Source organism: Haemaphysalis longicornis, unplaced genomic scaffold (assembly GCF_048455015.1).
Source record: "Haemaphysalis longicornis isolate Haplotype H1 unplaced genomic scaffold, Haemaphysalis longicornis Haplotype H1 scaffold_2, whole genome shotgun sequence".
NCBI classification, from domain to species: Eukaryota; Metazoa; Arthropoda; class Arachnida; order Ixodida; family Ixodidae; genus Haemaphysalis; species Haemaphysalis longicornis.
Window position 1 is genome coordinate 34459658 of NW_027526295.1, and position 22333 is coordinate 34481990.

The 22333-nt window shown below is 45.6% G+C and overlaps 1 protein-coding gene across 1 annotated transcript in view; it reads right to left on the reverse strand.

The window, feature by feature from the left end:
- Window positions 1-1407: 1407 nt before the first annotated feature.
- Window positions 1408-22333, reverse strand: part of LOC144167053 (uncharacterized) — a 33928-nt gene continuing 13002 nt past the window's right edge. The window contains exons 2-3 of the mRNA XM_077696442.1: window positions 6762-6912; window positions 1408-1845 (exon numbers count right to left, since the gene is read on the reverse strand). Coding sequence (XP_077552568.1) covers window positions 1408-1845; window positions 6762-6899 — 576 coding nt within the window. The 5' untranslated portion in view covers window positions 6900-6912. The remainder of the gene's footprint in view (window positions 1846-6761; window positions 6913-22333) is intronic.

Here is a 22333-nt window from a genome sequence, read left to right on the forward strand (position 1 = left end):
CTGTGTCATTTGTTTCGCGTTGGCTATTCGTTTCCTGGAAAATAAGGCCCGTATGTACGTTTCGATTTTACAACTGAACGTAGCTGCCATGGCCTAGTCATCGGCTTTTTCCAGTTTGTACAGCGGAGCTCTATTAGGCTAGGTATCCATACATTTTTCCAGGTCCTCACATCGATTCTCCCGAGGAACCACGCGTATTTGAAGAGCAAAGGGTTCTATGACACGCGCTTTCACTCGGCAGTTGCGGAAGGGAAAAGGCTGCGGCGCAACGCGTAGGCGAGATATCAAAGCCATTCGAAAGCGCGAGGCGGACGCAGATCGCAAAGCAAATCGTGTTCTTTGGCAAGAGGACCAAACCATTCGTTACCGCAGGGCGTAACCAAAGCGTCCCATGCTTTCACTTTGTCTTCATTTCAAACGCATTAAGAAACCCTAGGTGATTAGGTGTCCTCGAACTGACCTCGGATGGTGGGTTAGTGGCGGTGACAAAACCCCTTTTCTTGTAGTCGGTAACTTCAAGGTACAACATTTGTCGGGAGCAAAAAGGCAGTTGTTGACGTGACTCATATTGGCTTGTAATGCCGCACCTATTCAGCCCAACCGATCACCATACGGAATAAAAGCACTGATTTGACATTATCCAGTTGCGAGTATGGTGGTCATTGTATGTCAGCGGCAACAAAGCCATTGTGACCATCATTCCTACGTGACAATCACTGTACAGCTCCTCTGGTCATCCACAATCGCATAGCGGAATAGCCTCGAACTTTTAGGCTGTTGATTTTTCGTTTATCTTCAACGTACGTCAGTTGACTCTTCAACTGCCTCTCAAATGCAATACTTCAGAATAGCTGTGGTTCCCTCTGTTTCGGCCTGGGAGGATAATTAGGCCTTGTCATTTTGACTTCTTTTTTTTTCTCCCAATTGTTACCTCATCATGCAGATGTCTCGCCCTTTTTATAGTGTGTTTTCATGTAGGTCTTTCTCAGGAGGCTGGGTCAGGCCTTTTAGCCAAGACAATTAGCGTAAAGATGCGTGCAAGTATTTAGTGTGATGCCTCGCCCATACGTATGCTTGATAGCGATCAACTGGGGTCTGTTGGTCTATAGCGTGCCGCACGGGCACACCTGTTCTGAAAGCTTGCGCTCATGTGATTCGCTGCCGTCTCCGTTGATAATCTATGCGTTTCGCGTACAGTTCACTTTTGAAGTTGTTACCACACGGAAACAAGAACCACGGGCAGACGTACAGATGGGCAAACGCCTGCGTTGCGTCGGCGCGTTAAACCCTACAATCAATCAATCAATCAAATCCAGCCTTTGCGGAGCAGTCGCCATCCTTCTAAGATGCCCTGCTCAATTTTGTCGATCTGGAAGTACTGTCCCCTTCTTACCATCCACCTAGTACTCACTTGAGCATGGCGATGATGTTCTTGGCAAGGCTGCCGGCCTCCGGGCTCATACCTCCAGACCGGTGGAACTCGCACATGGCCCTCAGCTGGCAGGCCGCGTCCTGCTGTCCGTACCGCTGCACGGCTTCGTCCAGGCGCGACAGGAGGGCCATCATCTGCTGCGCGCCCTCCATGTAGTCCACTCCGGATGGCATGGCCCTGCCGGCGGCGCCACCCATCATGAAGCCGTCGGCGTCGCGCACTCCTCGGCGGCCTCTGCGCCTCGCCTGGACAGCGTAGTTGCCGGCGTTCATGGCCGCCATGCCCCTCAGGCTGGTCAGCGCCGTGCTCAGGAGCTCGGGTAGCGCCAGAAGCGCCATCAGCGGCAGCATGTACTTGAGCGCCGGCAGTGCAGGCTCCATCAGCATGAGCAGCGGGTTCCCCTTCTTCGTAACCTGCATTGGTAGCCATACTTTTTACACACGAAGTCAGTGTTGATTGTAGTGCTGAAAGCATTGATGAGCTAAATGTGGCAAATTTGACGTGCCCGTATGTACCCGGGCTGCGTGTAGATCTGTATCAATGTTCACCCTAAACGTTGGTGTGGAGTGGGACAAAACACCGCTGTACACCGTCAACACAAGAATCACGCATTTCCACAGTATAACCATTTGCAGCTCAGTGCGTAGCGGTGTAATGAGCCTGCATTCGAGGCACTGGTTGCTACCGACATTTATTGTACGAGGAAGTCAACTTCAGCAAGTTGTCACTATTTAAGGTGCCGAAACTTTGATCATCGCTGCAGGACCTTCAAGGCCCTTTTTAGTGTAACAGAATCGCTTTACAACTGGTAGAGCGTATCGTGATTTGCACAGTTGACTTTAAGAAGTTCGCGTGCTTCCCCTGGTCACTGGTAGCACAATGCTGATCCAGAGAATTCACCCTTTTGCGGCGTGTATTGATCGCGAAATCAAAGTTGAGTGAACTTCGCGCGACCTGCCGTCACCGTACTTCAAGGTTATGACTTCCCCGGTAGAGAGAGAGGGGGGAGGAAGAGAGAAGGAACACTTTAATGTTAACCATAGAGGTCCGCTCCGCTAACGGCAGTGCTTCCTACGCCAGATGGGGATGCTTGCAATACAGTGAGATCAGTGTGGTAGATTGAGGACACAACATTGAGAGAGAAACCGAAAATGAAGTACAGAAATGGCACGGAAGAACATTCAAGCAACGAAACACAATAGAGAAATTAGGGTTTAAAATTAACACAAATGGTGGCGAGGAATTATAGAATGCCAACCAAACAGAAAGAAAAAACTGTACATGACTACACGAACGCGTACACATGTTTACGCACGCATTTCCAGAATTACAAAATATTTTCCAGTTCAGAGCCCCCCAAAAACTCCGCAAAATGTTCGTCACTAAAGATGAATCAACATCACTGTTGGCCCAGTGTCCCAAAAAGCGACACAACTGAAGCCTTTCCCGTGTCGTACAGGAAACATGCAGCTGGCCGCTGTCGCTGGCGGAGCGGCACATAGCCGGCAGATGAACGAGTGCTCGGTGCTCTCGCGCACAGCTCAAGTGAGGCAGAGTGGTGAGCCTTCCCATCCTATTTTGAACTTGAAGAGTCGAGTCTAAGCCACGTCGAGGAGCAGACAATGCAACACTGCTTTAAGCCTTTTGTTTGGGCCAGGGGAAAACAGATTTTGCTGAGAGGGTAAATGGAATGCAAAGGTGAATAGGGTCCCCCCACTTCGAATTTTTCAGTCCATGTGGTTTTAGCAATAAGTCTTCTCGAGAGAAAGGAACGTATGCCGTGTTGCAAAGGTGGTGGCTGGTGGTGGCGTAGCCAGAAATACTTTTGGGGGGTGTTATGCCCGACAAAAATTTTTAAAAAGATAGTCTTCACCTCAGAGATATCTTCGAAGGAAAGTTGGACATCCACCTAATTGCAGCCATAAGGCTACAAATGAAAGCTATACAGTTTTTTCTCAGAAACTTCACAGTTGAAGAAAAATTCGTCAACTGTGAAGTTTCTGAGAAAGCTGTATGCCTTTCCTTTGTAGCTGCATGGCTGCATTTACGTGGATGTCCGTCTTTGCTTCGCAGAAACTTACTCGGCATTGGGGTTTCCCCTAAATCTCGTCGATTAACAGTATCTTAAACGTTTAAGCTTTCATATCTTACTCTCATTTTTACATTTAAATTTATAGACTGATTGTTAAAACGCATTGGCGGAAAGAAGGCCGAAACAAAGGGGGAGGGGATCCACCATCTCTAAATTTCGGGAGGTGTTTCGACACCAAAACAACTTCCCAGTTTTCACTATGAAATGTGGCCCAACTATCTAAGCGGTTTCTACCAAAGACCGAGATGCAAATCTATGCATACAGCGAAATATTTGCAACTTTGGGAAGAGCCGTTGGCAGACTTATGGGGCATATAATGAAAAGCGTCGGTGGGCTCCGGGAAGCTCATGCATATCGGGGCACTTGGCCGTTTCGTCATCACTGGCGGCTATATAAACGTAACGATGTTGTAGGTAATCAGAGCGGGTTAAGCATGCGTCATCGCAGCCTTACGCATGTCATCTTCCTTCGGAAAGCTTAATGTGCCACGCTGTCAAATGCTGCCTTGATCTGAAAAAAAGCTATAGGGATAATTTCAGCTGATTTTTGACAGCAGATATCCGAGACCAAGGAAATTACGTTATCCCTGCCGCTTCGTCCTCTGCTTAATCCAAGCATTCGCGATGAATAAATGTTTGGTTTTCAAAGTCGCACGAAATTCGTTCTAGAAACAGCATCCATGAGATCTATTACCTTGCCAACGCAACTTAAAAGTGCCGTTGGCCGGTGCGACTCTATATCTGTTGCCGGCTGGCCTGGCTTGAGGACTGCCGCGACCCGCGCAATTTTCCAGCTGGCCTCAAGGCGCGCTTTGTGCCACGGTTCGTTCTACAGGTAGAAAAGCTTCTAGACAACTTTCGTGGCCAGCTGGCGTAAAGCCGTATACCTGGTGCCATCAGTGCCAGGAGTGGGAGACAAATTGACATTCTATAACGCCATGGTGAGCGCTTCAACGGTGAAAGGTTGATCCATTAGCGCCCCGCTCTTCGTGGATTAGCAGAACATGGGCGCTACTGAGATCACAACGTTTCTGGGCGGAGTGGCGACCTTAGTAAGAAATACGTGTTAGTGATTTCCGTGGATCTAGACCAAAGCAGAACTGGCTCTAGCGCTGTTTAGCGAGCTTAAGGATGTAAATTTGGACGTTTTTCGAACGTCTAGCAGCTGGAATATATCCGGAGAGATCGTTTTTTTTTCTTTTGTGCCCACCTCACTCCACTCCTGAGCATTGCGCGAAGTGTCTCGTACTTGCTGTCAATCGCTGATACCCCCCTGGTGAACAAAGAAGGGAACTTAGATGCAGCCCTCGCGTTCGAAAGAGCGTCAGAAGTTTCATGCGTTGCAAGAGTAGCACTGCCACCCGCCAGCAAAGTTCCTCACACTTCGTGCTGCACGCTGAGTTACTGCAGTTTATCACCGATTTCCTTGATTACTGTATCAGTTGGACGATGGCCCGTGCCGAAGCTTTCCACATCAGCAAACCATGACCCGGCTGTCATCAGCAGTCATATATTGTTGTCACATCCAAAGCACTCAATGTTTTTCCACGCACATATGTGGCACTGCCGGTGTTGGTGATGGGCAATCCGGCATTTCTAGCAATGCTTACAAGGCGGTGTCCCCGAGGTGCTGTATTTTTTCTGTACCAAGCCGGGTGATGTGCATTGAAATCACCCGTAAGCAGATGCGGTCGTGGTGTGTTCACCAAAAATTTAGTGTGGCCGCTTGGTGTAAATGTTCGCTCAAGGTGGCATGCAGCCTGTAATGACTCTAAATTTCACGGCATTATTGTTTCACCGAAGGTGCATGACAGCGGCATCTTACCGGCACTCATCTACGGGGCAGAAATTTGGAGGCACACTAAGAGTGTTCAACTTAAATTGAGGACGACTCAGCGAGGAATAGAACAGAAGATGATAGGTGCAACATTAAGGGACAAGAAGAGAGCGGAGGAGGTCAGGGAACGAAAGCGTGTTACGGGCATATTACTAGAAATTAATAAGAACAAATGGGCGTGGGCAGGGCATGTAATGCGAAGGAAAGAGAACCGTTGGTCATTAAGGGTAACAAAGTGGATCTCTAGAGATGGCAAGCTTGGCAGGGGGCGGCAGAAATTTAGATGGGCAGATGAGATAAAGAAGTTTAGGGGGATAAATTGGACGCAGTTAGCACAGGACCGGGATATTTGGAGATCTATGGAAGAGGCCTTTGCCGTGCAGTGGGCGTAGGTAGGCTAATGATGATGGTGGTGTTTCACCTTGGTCACGACGTTTTCATTAGAAGAGTCCGGAGGTACGCTGTGGACTAAAAATGTCAGGTCATTGCGAATCGCCAATAGGAGCCTGCTTCGGCCCCTGCCAATAGCCAGAAATCCGAACCTCAGAGCGCGGGAAAGATTCAGATGTTGAAATTATTGAGATGCAGGGCTTGTTGAAATATTGCAGAAGGTCACATATACATAAATCATTGCGTAGCCAGGCTTTGGGGGGTTTGTAAGTGGCGCATGGCCTTTTTTACGACCATGTTTTTTGCGCACTTTTCATATAAATTTATATGTAAAAACAAAAATAGCACAAAAAATAAAAAGAAAGTATTCTTTGGGCGCAGACTGTTTCGTTAAATATTTTTACGGGGAGGGTGGAAGACCACCCGAAAAAAATTTCTGGCTACATCACTGACGTGACCATAGCCCGCAGGATTCCATTGAAATATGGCCGCCCGATTTCGGACGGTTGGTATCCACATTGTCGTTTAAGTTCGCAATTCAAGTGCTGTATTAAGGCAGCAACGTTGTGGAAATACCAAGCGCTGTCTGCGGCCCCCTTGCCACCTGCGGTGGAGACGTAACACAATAGTTTGCAATATGTTTTTCTGCCATCCCTGCTACGTAATGGCGCGGCTTTACTTATTGGCCCATTTTGCGACAATGCTCGAAGTGTCTGACAATGTACATGAAGTGCTGTTCTCGGGGAATTCAGCGGAACTTGCTCTTGATTTCAAACCAGTTTTGCTGTCAGCTATATCATAAAAGAATTGCATCTTGAGTAGCTACTTCGTCGGCACCGTAAGCCTTCTGTTTACTTCCAAACTGTTTCAAACATTCACGGCCGATATTATGGGCTTTTGGAGTTACAATTTCTGCCTTGCGTTTACTTAATACGCTCAGCAGCCGGTGGCCGGACATCGCCGTGGTACGGCGTGTCATCAGCCTCTTTGGTTCTGGCATTATGCGTTACCTGTGTAGGGATGCCCTTGATGTCGTGTATGCTTTGGCCAGCACTGTTCAGCGTCGTCGAGTCAGCCGCTGAACTGGACAGTAGCAGCAGCAGCCACAGGGTGAGCAGGGCAGCGCCGAGTACTTTGGTGCCGAACATATCGGTGAAGGTTCTGCGAAAGAGAACGCCTGAGTGTTACTGGCCTGTATCAACCAAAGATTCAAGGCAGCGCTCACGGTTAGACAAGCTATTTTAGAGAGGTTTAAAGGAGCCATAAAGAGAAAATGCAACTTTGCTTTATAACCTTACTGCCCCGAACGACGTTGTTTAGTCGAGAAAAAGGCAAAAAATTGCGCGGCATTGACGTATTCTGGGCAGTCGTAACCTTTGCAGTAGTCAGTTGTTGCGTTAGTTGTTGAGTTAGTTTCGCTCGTCTTGTTGTCTTCTCTCTGCGTGTCGTCAATCTGCGGAATTCTCATGGATTTCAAGTATCAGACCAACTACCCCGTCAACAAATCTTGCTGAAGTATTAACGTACTAAGAGCCACCACTAAAAGCAGCTATCAGTAAGTAAACTGCACGTTAGCGTCCAAGTGATACAATCAAACGGAAGTAGAGGTACCTCTGCGACTGCCCAGTGATGTTTCTTCGCGGTGGTGAAGGTCAGTGGGCGCCAACCGCACAAACTATATTCTGTGACGTCACAAAGAAATCGCCGGATAGTGGTTTGGTAGGCGCCGCTGCTTCACAAGTTTTCCTTAATGCCTTCGTTATCGGTTCACAGTTTGCGATAAAATTGGTTATTCGCACGAAGTGGATAATGAACCCAAATATGTATTTTGTCTTAATAAGCAGGTGTAATTCGAGCAAAAATAGCATGCACGTGAACACGAACCGGAGCATGTGCTACCGTACGATCCCCAACTTGTTCCACGGAAGCGTACAAATTGCGCGCTTCGTATCTCGCTCATCCATGAAAATGGAGAAAAATAAGGGGAGGCATGGTCAACTTCCTCTCCAGGTGCAAGAATGTTTCACGATTATTTTAGCAACCCATTTTGTGCTGCAGGTGTCGCTGGAGGTATTCATTTTTGAAAATAGGAGTAAAAATAACGCGACAAGTTTCTCAGATGCTTTTCCCGCTTCTTTTAAAAGGTGTTGTAATTGGTCGTAAAGGGTGGAGCGTAAAGCATTAAAGATACCAAAAAAATTGCGACCGCTCGTGAGCCCGTGCCTTGGGGTGACCGCCGACCGTCCCCTGCTCAATCAATGGCTTTTGTAACGAAAACGGCGAAAACCTTGAGGAGTGCCTCGCGTTGCCTAGCAACCAAAAATGCCACAGCTGGCGCAACACCTTCTCCCCGGAACCCCGACGCTACTCCAGGAACGCCGCGCATGCGTCTTGCGCGTACGCGCCGCCGCTGCGCCCCACCTATCATCAAGCGCTACCGCGCATGTAACGCTTGACATGAGGACCACGACGATATCGATGCACATGACGATGACTACAACTGGTACAGCGCAAACCAATGGCGGAACATGTGAATAAACAATGTGAAACTTGTGCAAATGCTTGGGGATGGGTTCTTCAGTGCTCAGATAGAAATAAATCCTGCCGCTTGTTTATGGTTCATGCTTTGCGCGAATAGGTGCAAGCTTCGCCAGATTTTTTTTTTATTATGCTTGGGAGGAATAATAGGAAATCACATTTGAGTGTTGGCCACAGCGGCCGCTTTTCTGATGGAGGCGAAAAGCACGAACGTCCATGTGTTCGAGATTTCAGCGCACGCTAGAGAATCCCAGTCGTTCAAAATTAATCCGCGCCCTAAACTACGGCCGGTCTCATCGCCTGTGTAGCGTCGGCGCGTTAATCCTCGTAATCATCATCAAATTTGAGCCTTTCGTACGTACCCGCTCGCTTCCTCCACCTTCCCGTTCCACCGTTACCATACGCGTGCACACAGGAGGCCAAGTGGGTGCATGACCGCCCTGACTACTTGTGATGACCGCAAAATTTGTGATGCATTTGTAAAAATGAAAATAGTTTCATTGTGTCTCTTACAGCCCCTGGCATTATAACGTTTTGTGCTCAGAAGACTGTGGTGGGGCTGTCTGTGGTCCATTGTACTCCCCGAAAGTACACGAATTCTTAAGACGTGAACTTACGTTTCTATCTTAGGTATTTAATAGAAACCTCGCCTTTCACTCACATTTTGTAACACCCTTTATTTTCGCCGCAACAATTTTCCGCCATTACCGCAACTTGTAATATTCGCGAACGTTTGGAGCACCAGCAAATGTTACCGTTTTAAGGGGACCCTGCAACACTTTTTCATCATATCTCTGAATCCTAGATGCTTGCAGAACGTAGAACGTAGAACAGTCAGTACTTAGATTAGGGGCTCGCAAGTAGCTCAGCCAAAAATTAGTGCTCTACGCCCATCAGCTTACTCTGAAACTTGCTGAAAATATTTTCCTCTCTTTCCAGGTCTTGGCGTTCTTCGACCCCTTAAAGTACGTCACTACAGCGGTGTAGCGGCTATTGGCCCCATTTCCTTCAGTTGCAGCAAAGAACGCATTCGACAGCCACTGTAAATCAGAATCGGAAGGCGTATCTGCTGCGACGAGCAAATCACGCAGTGCTTTCGCAGCGCTTCTAGGCCGGAAGGAAAGAGCGAGAGCGTTTATTGGAAGTGTTGCGGAGTCCCTATAATAGGAAGACCCAATAGAAAATGACAAGAAAAATTCCGGTAGGTCGTCGCATTTTTGTGCGTCGCACTGTCTGCTTGTCGTATTCTTGTGTCGTGATTCTGGCAGCTGGCTATGTGACGACAGCATGAAGGCTGCCGTAGCGACAGGCAGTTCTGTTGTGACAACAGGAGTGTTTGTCGCTGAGAAAATTGACTTTGTCGTTACGACATAAATGTGTGCCTTAACAACGGATAGCTTTGACGTAACAACAGGGCTTGTGTTGCAACAACAAATTTTTTCGTCGTATGGCAGCAATTTTCTTTAGGTTTCTGCGGTATTCCTGTTGTCATTTTAGACTGGGAAGTACCCTCCAATCACTAAATAGGCCCTCCTGCCACGGGTGGTGCCCGAGTTCAGTGCCTAGGAAAATACAATGTGATTCACGTGCTTTGGAGACTCAGGGCACGTACAAGTAAAATAGGTACAAGCGACTCCTCGGCCACGCGCATTCCCCTTTGTGCGGTATCACGTCACTAACTAAAGGCTTTTAGAGTATCGGCACTCTTTTCTGCCATTCTTATGTGCCGCGAGGATTTTCATTGGTCGGTCGGCACCACGTGATATTTGTTTACATATGGGCGCAGCCATTTTGTTTCTGGGCGCCTCTCACCTCTCTCTCTCTCTCTCTGTCTCTCTCTCTCTCTCTCTCTCTCTCTGCTGCGCGGATGCTAAAGCGGCCGGTCACACTCTTGCCGTCACAACCCGCAGCGGTTTCATTGGGAGAGATGGGAACACTGCGAGCCAGAAACAAAATACAAAATGGCCCCCAGACGCTTCCGGGTGCACGAAGTGGCAGTACTCTTAAGCGTAGATTATTTAGTTACGCTAGTGCGGAACGACAATGCTTGGGGAGTTAACCCGGCTTGCGCGGGAAATCGCTCCAAACAGATGGTGCGGCTGAAAAATGCTGCTTGTTTTGGTAATGTGGAGGTAATTTTTGAGGGCGCGGGATCCTCGGGGGGCCACGAATTGGCCTCCTCTGATGCGGAACCCTGCGAACGCTTATCACCATTATTCCCATTTTTGCAAAACTCTGTATCAACCATCCCAACTTGAAACTTAGAATCAACCTTTTTAGTAGTGGTGAACAATGCTTTTACAGTACCAAATAAGGTTTCATGTTCACGCTTTCCCAATAAAATTCAAAAAATTAAATTCAACAACGGCCGCGTGGTTTTGCGGAGAATCCAGAGTAGTTTATACTTACGTTTCACACGTAAACTAAAAAAAAGTTACTTGAAAATAATACAGTCGGGTGTTGATATGTGCAATCTCAAAAAGCTATGATGTCCGGCCCCAAGACACCGACATCATAATTAAACGAATGAAAATGCAACGGGAAAATTAGGCCGACACGCTCGTGGTGGATTTCAATACATGCTGAGGATTCATCTCGAAAATATCATGATTTAATTTCTATGCAGTATTCGTAAAATTGCGAACAACTGTTCGGCCAGTGGCCCGCACAATTCTGCGTTAACGCTCCTCCGCACGTTAACTTCGGGCCTTCCAACCCAATAGTGCCGTTGTGCGTCATACGGAGTGGGGTGCACTATATTTACTGCTCCTCACGCTATTGATCAGTGGTACCCTGGCCACATGTGCTGAAGCGAAGGATCATGATCGTGGGACAAAGCACCAACTCGGTTTCTCTTCGGGAGCGACGTCGGGTGTTTTATAAAGTGGCCACAGCTTTTGCTAAATAAATGGAGGACGTAGTGACTACGAAGCACAACAGAGACAAAGCACACACCAAAGGCAAGGACACACCGCTTGTCTCTGTCCTTTTTATTTGAATTGAATTTGATTATCAAAAAGTAAACATGATACATTACTGGGTACAGAGACTGGGACGTCCCGAAGTAAAATCCCGGGCCATCTCCACTAACATGAAAACTGGGGAGGGGCGAAGCATGCCGTTTACAAGTGTATTCAAACATTGTAAGTGTCTCTCTTGCCACGCAGCGCGCGCTGATTGGGCACTGGAGAAGCGCCGGTGGGAGGAGCAATCGCGCGGTTACTGAGGCGGTGGCGCACTCTCTTGCGTCGAACCGGATTTAAGCAATTGAACGAGAGGCAAAAGTGTCCGTAAGTTGTCTTAGTGTCACACGCCGCAGCATGCTAAGAAGTATGCTGTACAGGAAAAAACCTGTCCTTCGAAACCAATTTCTAGACGGAATTTTACAATTTCTGTTGCTACTGCAATTGAATCCTGATAATTAGTGTATTTTAAATTAGTTTAAATAATGTTCGTTCAGTTTGAACCGGTTTTTTGGCTTGTTTTCTGGCCATCGTCTGACAACTTGATTTACCATGACAACTTGAAACGACGACAGGAGACGCCGACAGCCCAAGCCCCTAAGGTGCTTCGCCCCTAAAACAGGCAGGCAGTACCCCCATGATGATCGTTAAAGAAAAAAATATAGAGCATGCTTCATATTTTGAAGAAAAACAAGAAAACGAACACTAAACATATATAGACAAAGAAAGAAACGAAACAATAGGAAGACTTCAATACTCAAAAGAAAAATATTAATATTGTGTGTTCGTATCCCTGTTTTGAGCTGTAGTCCCTGCGTCTCCTTACCTACTGGTCGAGCTTACGGGCTGTCATCAAGTTGGACGTTGAAATTCCAAGCTATTTTAAATTCACGCGCGTTAAGTGCAATGTGTTGAGGTCTGTAAAATTGTGCGCACTAGTCGTTTTGAAGTTCACACCGTAAACACTGACATAACCGCCCGTCTTGAGTGTGTACTTATGACTATTACTGGGGCCAATGAATCGATCTCGCGTGCGAATAAATCTTAATGAATGCAAGATTTTAAGGTGCCCTAGACATAACTAAAGAGACCGTATCTACCACCTACGAAAACACCATTCCTGCATACAATACGAATTACCGCTGGAACTGTTGGGGCTTTTCATATCCACGACCCACACTTGGGAAATTGCTCACCAAAACCACCCAATGGAAGCCAATGGCTACTTATGGTAGCACCCAATTTTTTTATTATTCTCGCTATCGCATTAAGTGGAGGACAGGTACACGGCCGTGGTACGTCGTCGAGAACGAAAGGGCGTGCCTAGGTCAGCGCCGGCTGCCTGTTACCGCTGTTCTGCTGTCATCTGTACATGACAGATGACGCGAGGCTTTGCGCGTCTTTTCCCATAGGTTCCCTCCCCTGGCGGAGGGCCAATGAGCGGTAGCACTGCTTCGCCTACACTCTTAAAAATCTCCGCAGGTGGGCTTCACCACAGCACTCCAGGATCAGCAATCGTAGTGACAAAGTGTGCAAATTTGGCGAATGACGAGGTCCGGCATGCACTTACAGTGAAACATTTAAGTCCCTCTAGTAAACGTGAAAGCTGTCGGAAGTGCACAGCTGTGATTCGCCACAAGGGGCTGCGGCGCCGTTACCCGCGCACTCTTACCACCCATCACGCTCTTCGTTACTCTATCTCACTCCTCTCCTGATTAATTCATCGGAGGTTTGTCCAACGCATTTCATATTTCCCGCCTTCGCAGTGCTCGCGCGTCCCCTGCCAGAAACTGCGCCAGGGGGACTTCTGTTCTTTTTGTGCTTGGTTTTCCTCCCGCACGTGCGGGCGTTGCACTGCCACTTGTTTTCGCTTGCTATCGTAAAAACCAACCCAACGGGCTTTACTAACTAAATGAACGCGGGCGGTGCCGGTTTGTTACATATACTTTGCCTCAGATGTACCTACAGTTTTCTTTGCGCTAAACAACCGGGACATGTATGACAAGCGTCAGCGGTTCAGGTTCACGAGTTTCGAACGCTTACGACTGTATAAACCGCTTAGATTTCGAAGCCTCTGTGGGACGCCGCGATGACAGCGGCTACGACGGACCGCCGTGTGGCTCTACGTCGGTTCAGCGAGCGAGTTACGACGACAAGGCGAGCGCTTTAATTTCTCTGCACTTACAAATAGTGCCTGCGATTTGACAACAGCACACATGCACTTTTGCACTGTTGTCACAGCGCAGATACGACATTTCTCTGTGATGGCCTGCTGGGCCTCGTCACGACGACTGCTCGTTCTGGAGTGCTGTGGTGTAGCTCACCTGCGGCGATTCTTAAGAGTGCACCGATACTTCAGTCACTCTTTCGATGTACATGCCTGGGGGTTTAGAGGGCTGTGCAAGGCTTCCAGAGAATAATTGGAACAGCCGAGAGTGGTATCTAGTTTCAAGATTTCAGTCTTCACTATCAGTCTTTCTTGCAAGGAGGTGGCCGTGGGTGGCGTGGAGACTTTGTGGAATAAGGCCAAATCGCCTGGCAATTGTTTAATACCTCTGTTAAATAAACGCACCTCTTTTGATTTGAATGTTCAGGCACTAAACGTGCTGCCACGCATAGGTCCAGCATTGTGTTCTTGGCCCGAAATTTCATATTTTCCCTTCACGGAAGCAAATCAACCCTGCGGCTGCCCCGACTATGCGGTATTTAATGTGGTAGGCCACACACCAAAAAATTCCCCTAATTAACAAGTCAGGAATGTAGTCTTCTTTTCTGCAGAATACAAATGGTTCTTTAAACTTGACCAACTCTTTAAGTAAAAAAAAACGTATTGTTAATTCCTAAAAATTATTTTCTTCGAAAATTCCGTCAAAATTCCGTGAAACCAATACATTCCCACATTCCACTATGCTATAAATCACAAACCGTTGAAATAGTTGAATCCTACAAAAGATTGGGTGTTGTTTTTTCAGAAAATATGTTGTGGGATGGATCACGTACACCATGTAACGCTGAAAGCTTGGAGGTCCATGGGATTTATTCTCCGCCACAAATACATACTGCCAAAAAAAGTCAAACTAGTGCTGTACCGGACTCTTTTCTGCTCTTACTTCATCTAATGCACACTTGTATGGGCAACAACTACAACCTCAGATTTAGAAAAAATAGCTAGTCTTGAAAAACGGATGCTTCGCATTGTTCTTGACTTGCCGTACAGGCATACAACACAACATTTATTTCGGAAACATGACATAGTAAACATATTCAACCTATAAAAATACCGCTTGATCCGTAACTACAAACGCGAAAGAAAAAGAGGTCTAAATTCGCTTTCCAGTATAGCAAGCCTACAGTTGTACGAGACTCCATATCCACAGCACCATAAACCCCATTGGGCATTACCCCCCGTCCGTACAAACTATGGTCATCAACTCCTATCATATCAACTACCTACAATATTAAACACACTCACTGATGAGGGTATCAATATTGATAATTTTTCTGTGTCATTTTTACGCAGTTATCTTGCCGACAATCCACGTTCTACATAAGCATGTTAATATTAATTGTTAATGTTGGTTCATTGTTAATATTAAAATCAGTGCTGTGTAACTTTGAATGAATGTCTGTTTGAAAAAAAGGGCTTGATTTGTGTTATGAATTCATTAATGAGTACTCTTGAATTGTTTGTGCGTATGGTTTTTATTTGTTTTATTGCTTTTTTGTCCACTACGCAGAGCGGCGTGGAATGTCATTTTTCTCTTTTTTTCTTTTTTTAATTACGCAGAGTGTAGTTGAATGTCATTTTTTTCTTTTATTTTTCATTTCTTTTTGTTACTACGCAAAGCGTTGAAGCATGTTATGTTTTTCTTCTTTTTTTTTCCACTACGCAGACCGTAGTACAATGTCAGACTTTGCCTTCTGTTGCGGTTTGCTGTCGCTGCCAGCTGTGGGAGTTCCGTCAAGCAGTTTCTTTTTTTTTTTTACTTTTACTCCCAACTCCTCCATTACTTGTATTGATGGAAATAAAGACTATTAAAACAGCTAGTCACGCCACTAACGGCAACTAAGTGAGAAAGGGCTGAGCAGAAGAAAGCTTCGGAATTGATCCAGCTAAAGATCTAACCTGTGCAATGAACTAGGATAAGTGTAATATAATAAATGTTAACGAAGTAATCATCGGAAAACTGCATAAAGTAAAAAAACTGCCCCTTTCTATGACTTTTTTTTTTGCAGAATGAGCTCCAAATTATCAGATGTTGCACAGATTTATTTCATCGTAGTTCATTCCAGATGTGTCTATGTGTAAAACGAGTTCGCAAAGCTTCATTTGAAATAACATACCCTAAAAAAGGTATGAATCTTTCCGTAAGACGAGTTGTCGCGAAATCAAGTTTTAAGAGAACTGTAGTTTGAAACCTTTATGGGCTTGAAACTGCATAAGGATAACTGCATGACGATTAGAGATAAATAATAGGAGAGGCCTAAAATCGCCATGAACATAGCTTACGCTTCCATGGGAGCAAAAATGAAGAGATTTTTTTTATATACAAATGCTCGCGATTTCTAAGAACCTATGCAGATTTGTTTCAGAAATGTAACACCAGGTCAAGGGCTAGAACACCAGATATCACTACCCAGATAATTATAATAGAAACGGAATTTTCCCTTTAACTTCTTGTTGAATGTTTAACGCTACCAAAATAATACAAAACAAAATACATATTTTAGTTTACTCCTCACAGAAAATGAAATTAATTGGATCGAGGAGAACATCGTTTATTCAGCATCAGAAATCCTTGTCGTGGTTTCTATAGGTTTTATAGGAATATTAAATTCACCAAAAACAACACCAATACAGGTTTATAAGATTCCGCACAAAACACGATATGAATTCATGCTGAATTTTTGCGCAGCGTAAGACTAGGACAGAAAGAACAAGGGACACGAAGACCAGCGCAGCGAAGACCAACTGCGCTGGTCTTCGTGTCCCTTGTTCTTGCTGTCCTAGTCTTACGCTGCGCAAAAATTCAGCATGAATTCTGAGTACCAACTAGCCCGCCTAACGGTGTTATTACACGATATGAAAACTTGAAAATAGGCAACGTGTTATAGAAATATAATGGATTTCGGGAATGTATTTATTTTAGGTTTGTGAAACGAGTGGAAAGGCTGGAAAACATGCTGTAACTCTCAAATTAATCATAATAGGAACGGAAAGTTTGTTCTAACTTATTACGAACTCTTAGCGATATTGAAAAAAATGTACAAAATAAAATAAATGCGGCCTTCAGTTTCTTCCAAAGTTGCAAGGTGATGTAAAGAATGTTTGTTGAGCTTGTGGCCGATTTAAATTTTATAAGGGCAATTGCACAGGCAAGAGTAGAAATACTTGTTAACAACGATGCAGACTAAAAACAATCAGAAATATTCTAAAAGTAATGTAAACCACCGTATAATACTGAAACCGTATAATACTGAACTTACCTTGAATAAACTGGGGAACACTAGATCACGGAACTGCCGATTCGTATTGCGCAGAAGCATTGCTGGAAATTGCTTTTAACTTTGAACTTAAACAGATTATACACGCCCAAACACGAGTCACTCAGAACAGCAGCAGTATATTAGACCTCACTTTCTTAGGTGACAGTGTTCCAGATAACACAATTTTTTGGGGAACAGTCACTGGGATTGCGGATCACAAAGCAACCACATGCTCTTTAACGCTATATAACCCGCCACAGGCCCGAAAGAAAAATACCCAGATATATGACTGGACAAACGCGGATGACGTCACTGTCCTCGACTTCTTAGAAGAATCTTATCCTGAATTCCTTCGGTGTCACAACGATGAAAAAATATGAACTAATGACCTATGGATACTTTTCAAGACCAATGTTCACCACTGTCTCGTAAAATTCATTCCCCAAAAAATTAAGACCGTACGCAAATCGAGCCCATAGATATCAAGAGAAATTATACACTTAAAACACAAAATTTCAAGGCTCAGAAAGCTTAGACACAAAAGAACTTCTCATATGCACTACTCAAAACTAATGAGCGAATTGTCTCGCACGATGAAGACAGCAGTGAAAACGGCTAAACAAAAGTACTTGGATGTAACGTTAAGTAACTTCATTAAAACAGCTCCTCATAAATTTTGGCACTACCTCAAATCTAGGGATACTAAGCGAAGCAACTTGTTGCCAACGGAAGCCTTAACCAAGGCTACTAAGTTTAATAATTTTTTTCCAAACAGTATTTACCGTCGACAATAACTGTGTGGTCCCAGATAATGTGACCACACAGTGCATAGGTGAGGTACCAGGCGAACTTTCCATAAATGAAGCAGGAATTCTCTCTCTATTACTCAGTCTCGATACAAAAACATCCAGCGGTCCTCACTATATTCCAAACGCCTTTCTCAGAAGGTATGCTGAATGGGTTGCTAAATACTTACTCTTGATTTTTACAAAATCGTTACAAACATGCGAAGTCCCACAAGAGTGAAAAATTGCTAAAATAATTTCAATACACGAGTGTGATGATGCTTCAAATCCTTCTAACTTTCGTCCGATTTCGCTGACTTGTTGAGCAGGCAAAATCTTAGAGCATTTAATACTAAAACACATCGTAACTTTGGTTGAAAACCATTCACTAATTAACCCTAACCAACACGGATTTAGGAGCGGTTTGTCGACAGTAACTCAGTTAGTAGAGACTGTACATGACCTAGCGCTAACGATTGATAAGCGTGGTCAGGTCGACATCGTATTCTTGGATCTATCGAAAGCCTTCGACCGCGTGTCGCACCGAAAACTAGTTTATAAGTTGCAAAGCATTATCGGGCACGGCGTTCTAACCAAATGGCTAAAAGACTATTTGTCAAGACGTAAGCAGTTCGTTCACTTCGAAGGCCAATCATCACAATGTTTTTACGTCTTATCTGGTGTGCCTCAGGGAACAGTTCTGGCTCCTATTCGTTTCCTTCTTTTCATCAACGACATAGCAAAAGATATAGAAGCAACAGTGCGCATGTTCGCAGACGATTGTATCATCTACAAAGAAATACACACCGTGAATAATCAGTTAGTTTTGAACAATGCTCTAAAAAAAATTGACAAGTGGTGCCAGGACTGGCAGATGACGATAAATGTAGAAAAAACTGTTTGCATGACTGTCACGAGAAAGAAAAACCCTTTATTTTTTCCGTACCAAATCCACCAAAGTGTACTACAAAGGGTCAATGAACACAAACATTTAGGTATCATTCTTTCTTCTGATCTAAAATGGAACAAGCACGTGTCATACATTTCAACTAAATCTCTCTCAGCGCTTCTTTCCCTCAAACGGTCCCTCCGATACGCTTCGGCAAAAACCAAGCTACTTGCATACACCTCACTCGTTCGATCTATCATCGAATATGGCGTCATATGCTGGTTCCCACATACTAAGTGTACTATAGCAAAGTTAGAGGGTGTGCAAAGAAGAGCAGCCAGATTCACCTATAACAAATACCGCCGTCGTGATTCACCAACTGAACTGCTAAGATTAGCTGGGCTCCCAACAATCAGCGACCGCGCAAGATACCTTCGAGTGAAATTCCTGTTTCTTCTCCAGAGCAATTCTCTAAAACTAGACAAAAACCGGTTCCTAACACGTTCTGATACAAGGAATTTTAGAACAAAACACAATAAACACTTCCTCGAATACAGATTTCACAGCGACACCTTCAGGTATTCCTTTTTTCCGCAGGCCATCAGAGAATGGAATATGTTACCCCAAGAACTTGTTGATTGTACGTCCCGTGACTCTTTTCTGTCCGGATTGTCTGATTATTACTTTGTTACTACGTAATATTGTACGCTTGTTTTTCGCTTTTGAGTTTGATTCGCGGGAAAATGTCGCATTGTGTATGTCGCAGCATGGGCTTCAATTGTTTCAAACAAGGCAAATGCCTCTTGCTACTCTTGTTGAAAAATGTTTGAATGATCATGCACGTTTTTGATCTTTCACTACTGTACTTATTCCTGCCGAAGCCTTTGTTAGGCCAGCAGTATGTACAAAATAAATAAATAAATAAAAAGAAAGTTATGGCAATGTGTCAAACCGGCATATTTTCGGGTTAGGTTGGGGTTCAGGTTGAACCTTTCGAGCACGGTTCCGGGTTCGGTTCCGAAGCATCATTCCGTTCCGGTTCGAACTGGTCCAAACGGGTTCAGAGAAAAAAAAGGAGTGTCTTCCTTTTGTTTTTGTTGTTTGTGCGGTGTTTTCGTTTCTTTGTTTCTCTGCCCAGTCGGTACAAAAACAATTTCATAATGTAGGTTCTTTTGTAAAAGCTGGGTTGTTCAACTTGACTGGCCTCCCATAGAAAACTTTTTGAGCGTATTGTACAACGATTACAAAAGTAACTGATGCGAAATAAAAGGTTCGCAGGGACACTTAAGGCTGCTTATTTGTGTGAGTGTGAAAGCATTTTTCTCTTTACGCCCGCAAGTTTATAAACAATAATTTATCTTAGTTCAATTATACAATTGCTGAATGTTATCCTTGTCTCCTAAACCTGCAGTTTCATTGACCGCAGTGTCTTTCATGAGGAAAATAATAATGGTTCTATATAGGCGCCACGGTGCCGCCTTGTGCTCTACTCCCCTCGCCGACCAGGGATGGACCTCACCTCGTCTCTAAATAATGCATCCTTGGGCATGCTGCTTGGCGGGCAGGCAACTTTTCTGGGCAGCACAGAGCCTGCTCATCCGCCATCTTTTTGTGTGCCATCAAATGTCGCCACACAAACGCGCGCACACGCACGCGGGCCTGCACTCCCACAGACACCCACAGACGCACACGCACAGACAACCACACACCCACACAGACAAACACATACACACACACGCACATGCCCTCACACACAACACGCACACACACACACACACACACACACACACACACACACACACACACGCCGACACACACGCACATACACAAACGCGCAAACCGACACGCGCACACACGTCCACGCGCGCGCAAGCACGTATTTTCGCTCAACGCGGCAAGTAATGCTTTCGCATTGAAAAAAAATTGTTTGGTCTGGTGCGCTCTACACGTGCCTATAGTTTCAACCGCGGCCTTCTTTTAAGAAACCGCGGGAGAATTAGCAGTGCTAGAAGTCAAAAACTCGCCAGCATCGGCGTCAGCCTCTAGCCGTCAAGCGTGGCAGGGGCGTTCACAAAGATTTCATTTTCTCCACCTCCCACCTGTTCACAGAAGGAAGGAACGGCTATAATGACTCTCTGTCTGTAGGGAAACCCCGGCGATCACAACTTGCTAAGGGCACTTCAGCGACAGCTGACAGCAATTGGGTTCTAGTAAAGATAGCAGCTTAGTAAATTCACAAGCAGCAGGAGTTGTCAGTGGTACTCAAAAGCTGCAAAATGGTAGCACAAAGAGAGAGAATGTATTTGAGAACGCTATCGGATTTTCACCGCATGAAAGCAGTTTATCGCTCTTCTTTCGTTGAGTTTAGTTGCTTCCCACAGTCGTATCTCATAAAAATACTTGTTTCGAAACACCTGGATGCATTAGACAACTATAGTGTGCATTAAGCATTAACTAACTTAAGTGCGAGATGTCAATGTTGCGCTCGAAACAGCATAACAGCGCAATACGTTCATAAGGAAGGGAATTTTACAGAATTAAGGTTGTGGTCACCCAAAAACATCGTGCTCTTTAGTGTGCAGCTGAATTTCCTGATTTGGTGAGAGGGAGAGCGCCGACCAAATTTGAAATTGCCGAGGACTCCAAAATCTAGGCTCAAAATTCAATATCTAGGTTGCTCCGGCTGATTCGATATTTTTCCTTTCGCTCTAAACGTTCCGTGAACCGTTAACCGTGTCACTAACCGTTCCCGGAACCAGTTCGGAACGGCTCCTCCGATTCGTTCTGGGTCGGATTCTGTTCCAAAATGGTCGAAAAAATACACTTTCGGTTCGGTTCCGGTTCCGGGCAAACATTACGGTTCGGTTCTGGTTTTCGGTTCAGGTTCGGTTCCGGTTCGGCACACCGGTTATGGCTTGAAGGCCAATTGCACTCAAATATTTCTTTGTCCAAATTTGATCCAAATAAGTAGTCTATGTTCTTAAAATCACCATTGCGAAATCCTCAGCATCGGAAGCACAGAGTACACTAGGCACTGTCGTTCAAAGTACCTCCGGGCAGGCGACGTTTGCACCGGCAGAGAGTCGCCGAAACAAGCTCCGAGCGGCCTGTGACGGAGGTTGGGGAACCTATCACGTGGAACTCGCGCTTCTCCGGCCACTTGCACGGCACTGCATCAGGCGCAGGGGACGCGTTCGCTCGGCGTTTCTCTGCTACACCACCGCGCTGTACCACCGTCGCCATCACATGTTTCATACTAACCGCATTGGTGGCAATATCCGGCACCTTTTGTAGTGTAAGCTACACTGGCCGAGGTTGAGCAGTTTCGCGTGTGCAGTCAACGGCCGTTCACCGCACGCGCAAGGAGCATTGGATTGGTTTGGATCGGATCGGATTGGACCGGATTGCCTTGGCTTGGCTTGAATTGGATTGGATGGAATTGGATGTGGATGTGGATTGGATTGGATCAAATTGGATTGTGTTGGATTGAAATTCAATCCAATTGGAGTACGGGTGTGTAGAGAATTGAGTCTGCACATTCGCCGGTCTGCGCACTCCAGAGGAGTGACGTCATGACAACGGCAGACGCACTGGCGCCGGCGCGTGCCTAGCTGTGCGCCTCCTTTGCGCAGTAGCCAAGTCTGACGCTGCGCCGAAGCAGCTTGATAGCCGTTTCGCGTGGCTCCTGGAGAGCCGGGCAGCGGGAGGCATAGAGTTTCATACTAATATATACTAGAGGGAAATCTGGCGCTGCATTCGCGTGCCGCCATGGGCGGCGCCATTGCAGCTAGCGACGTTCCTCGCCTCCTTGGCTTGGTTAGCCACATGGCTTCTTTTTTGTCTTGAAGCCAAAAGGGGTAACATTCTTTTTTTGTTCATCTTGCATGAAGCTTCTAAATAATCCCTGACAAATAAATCTC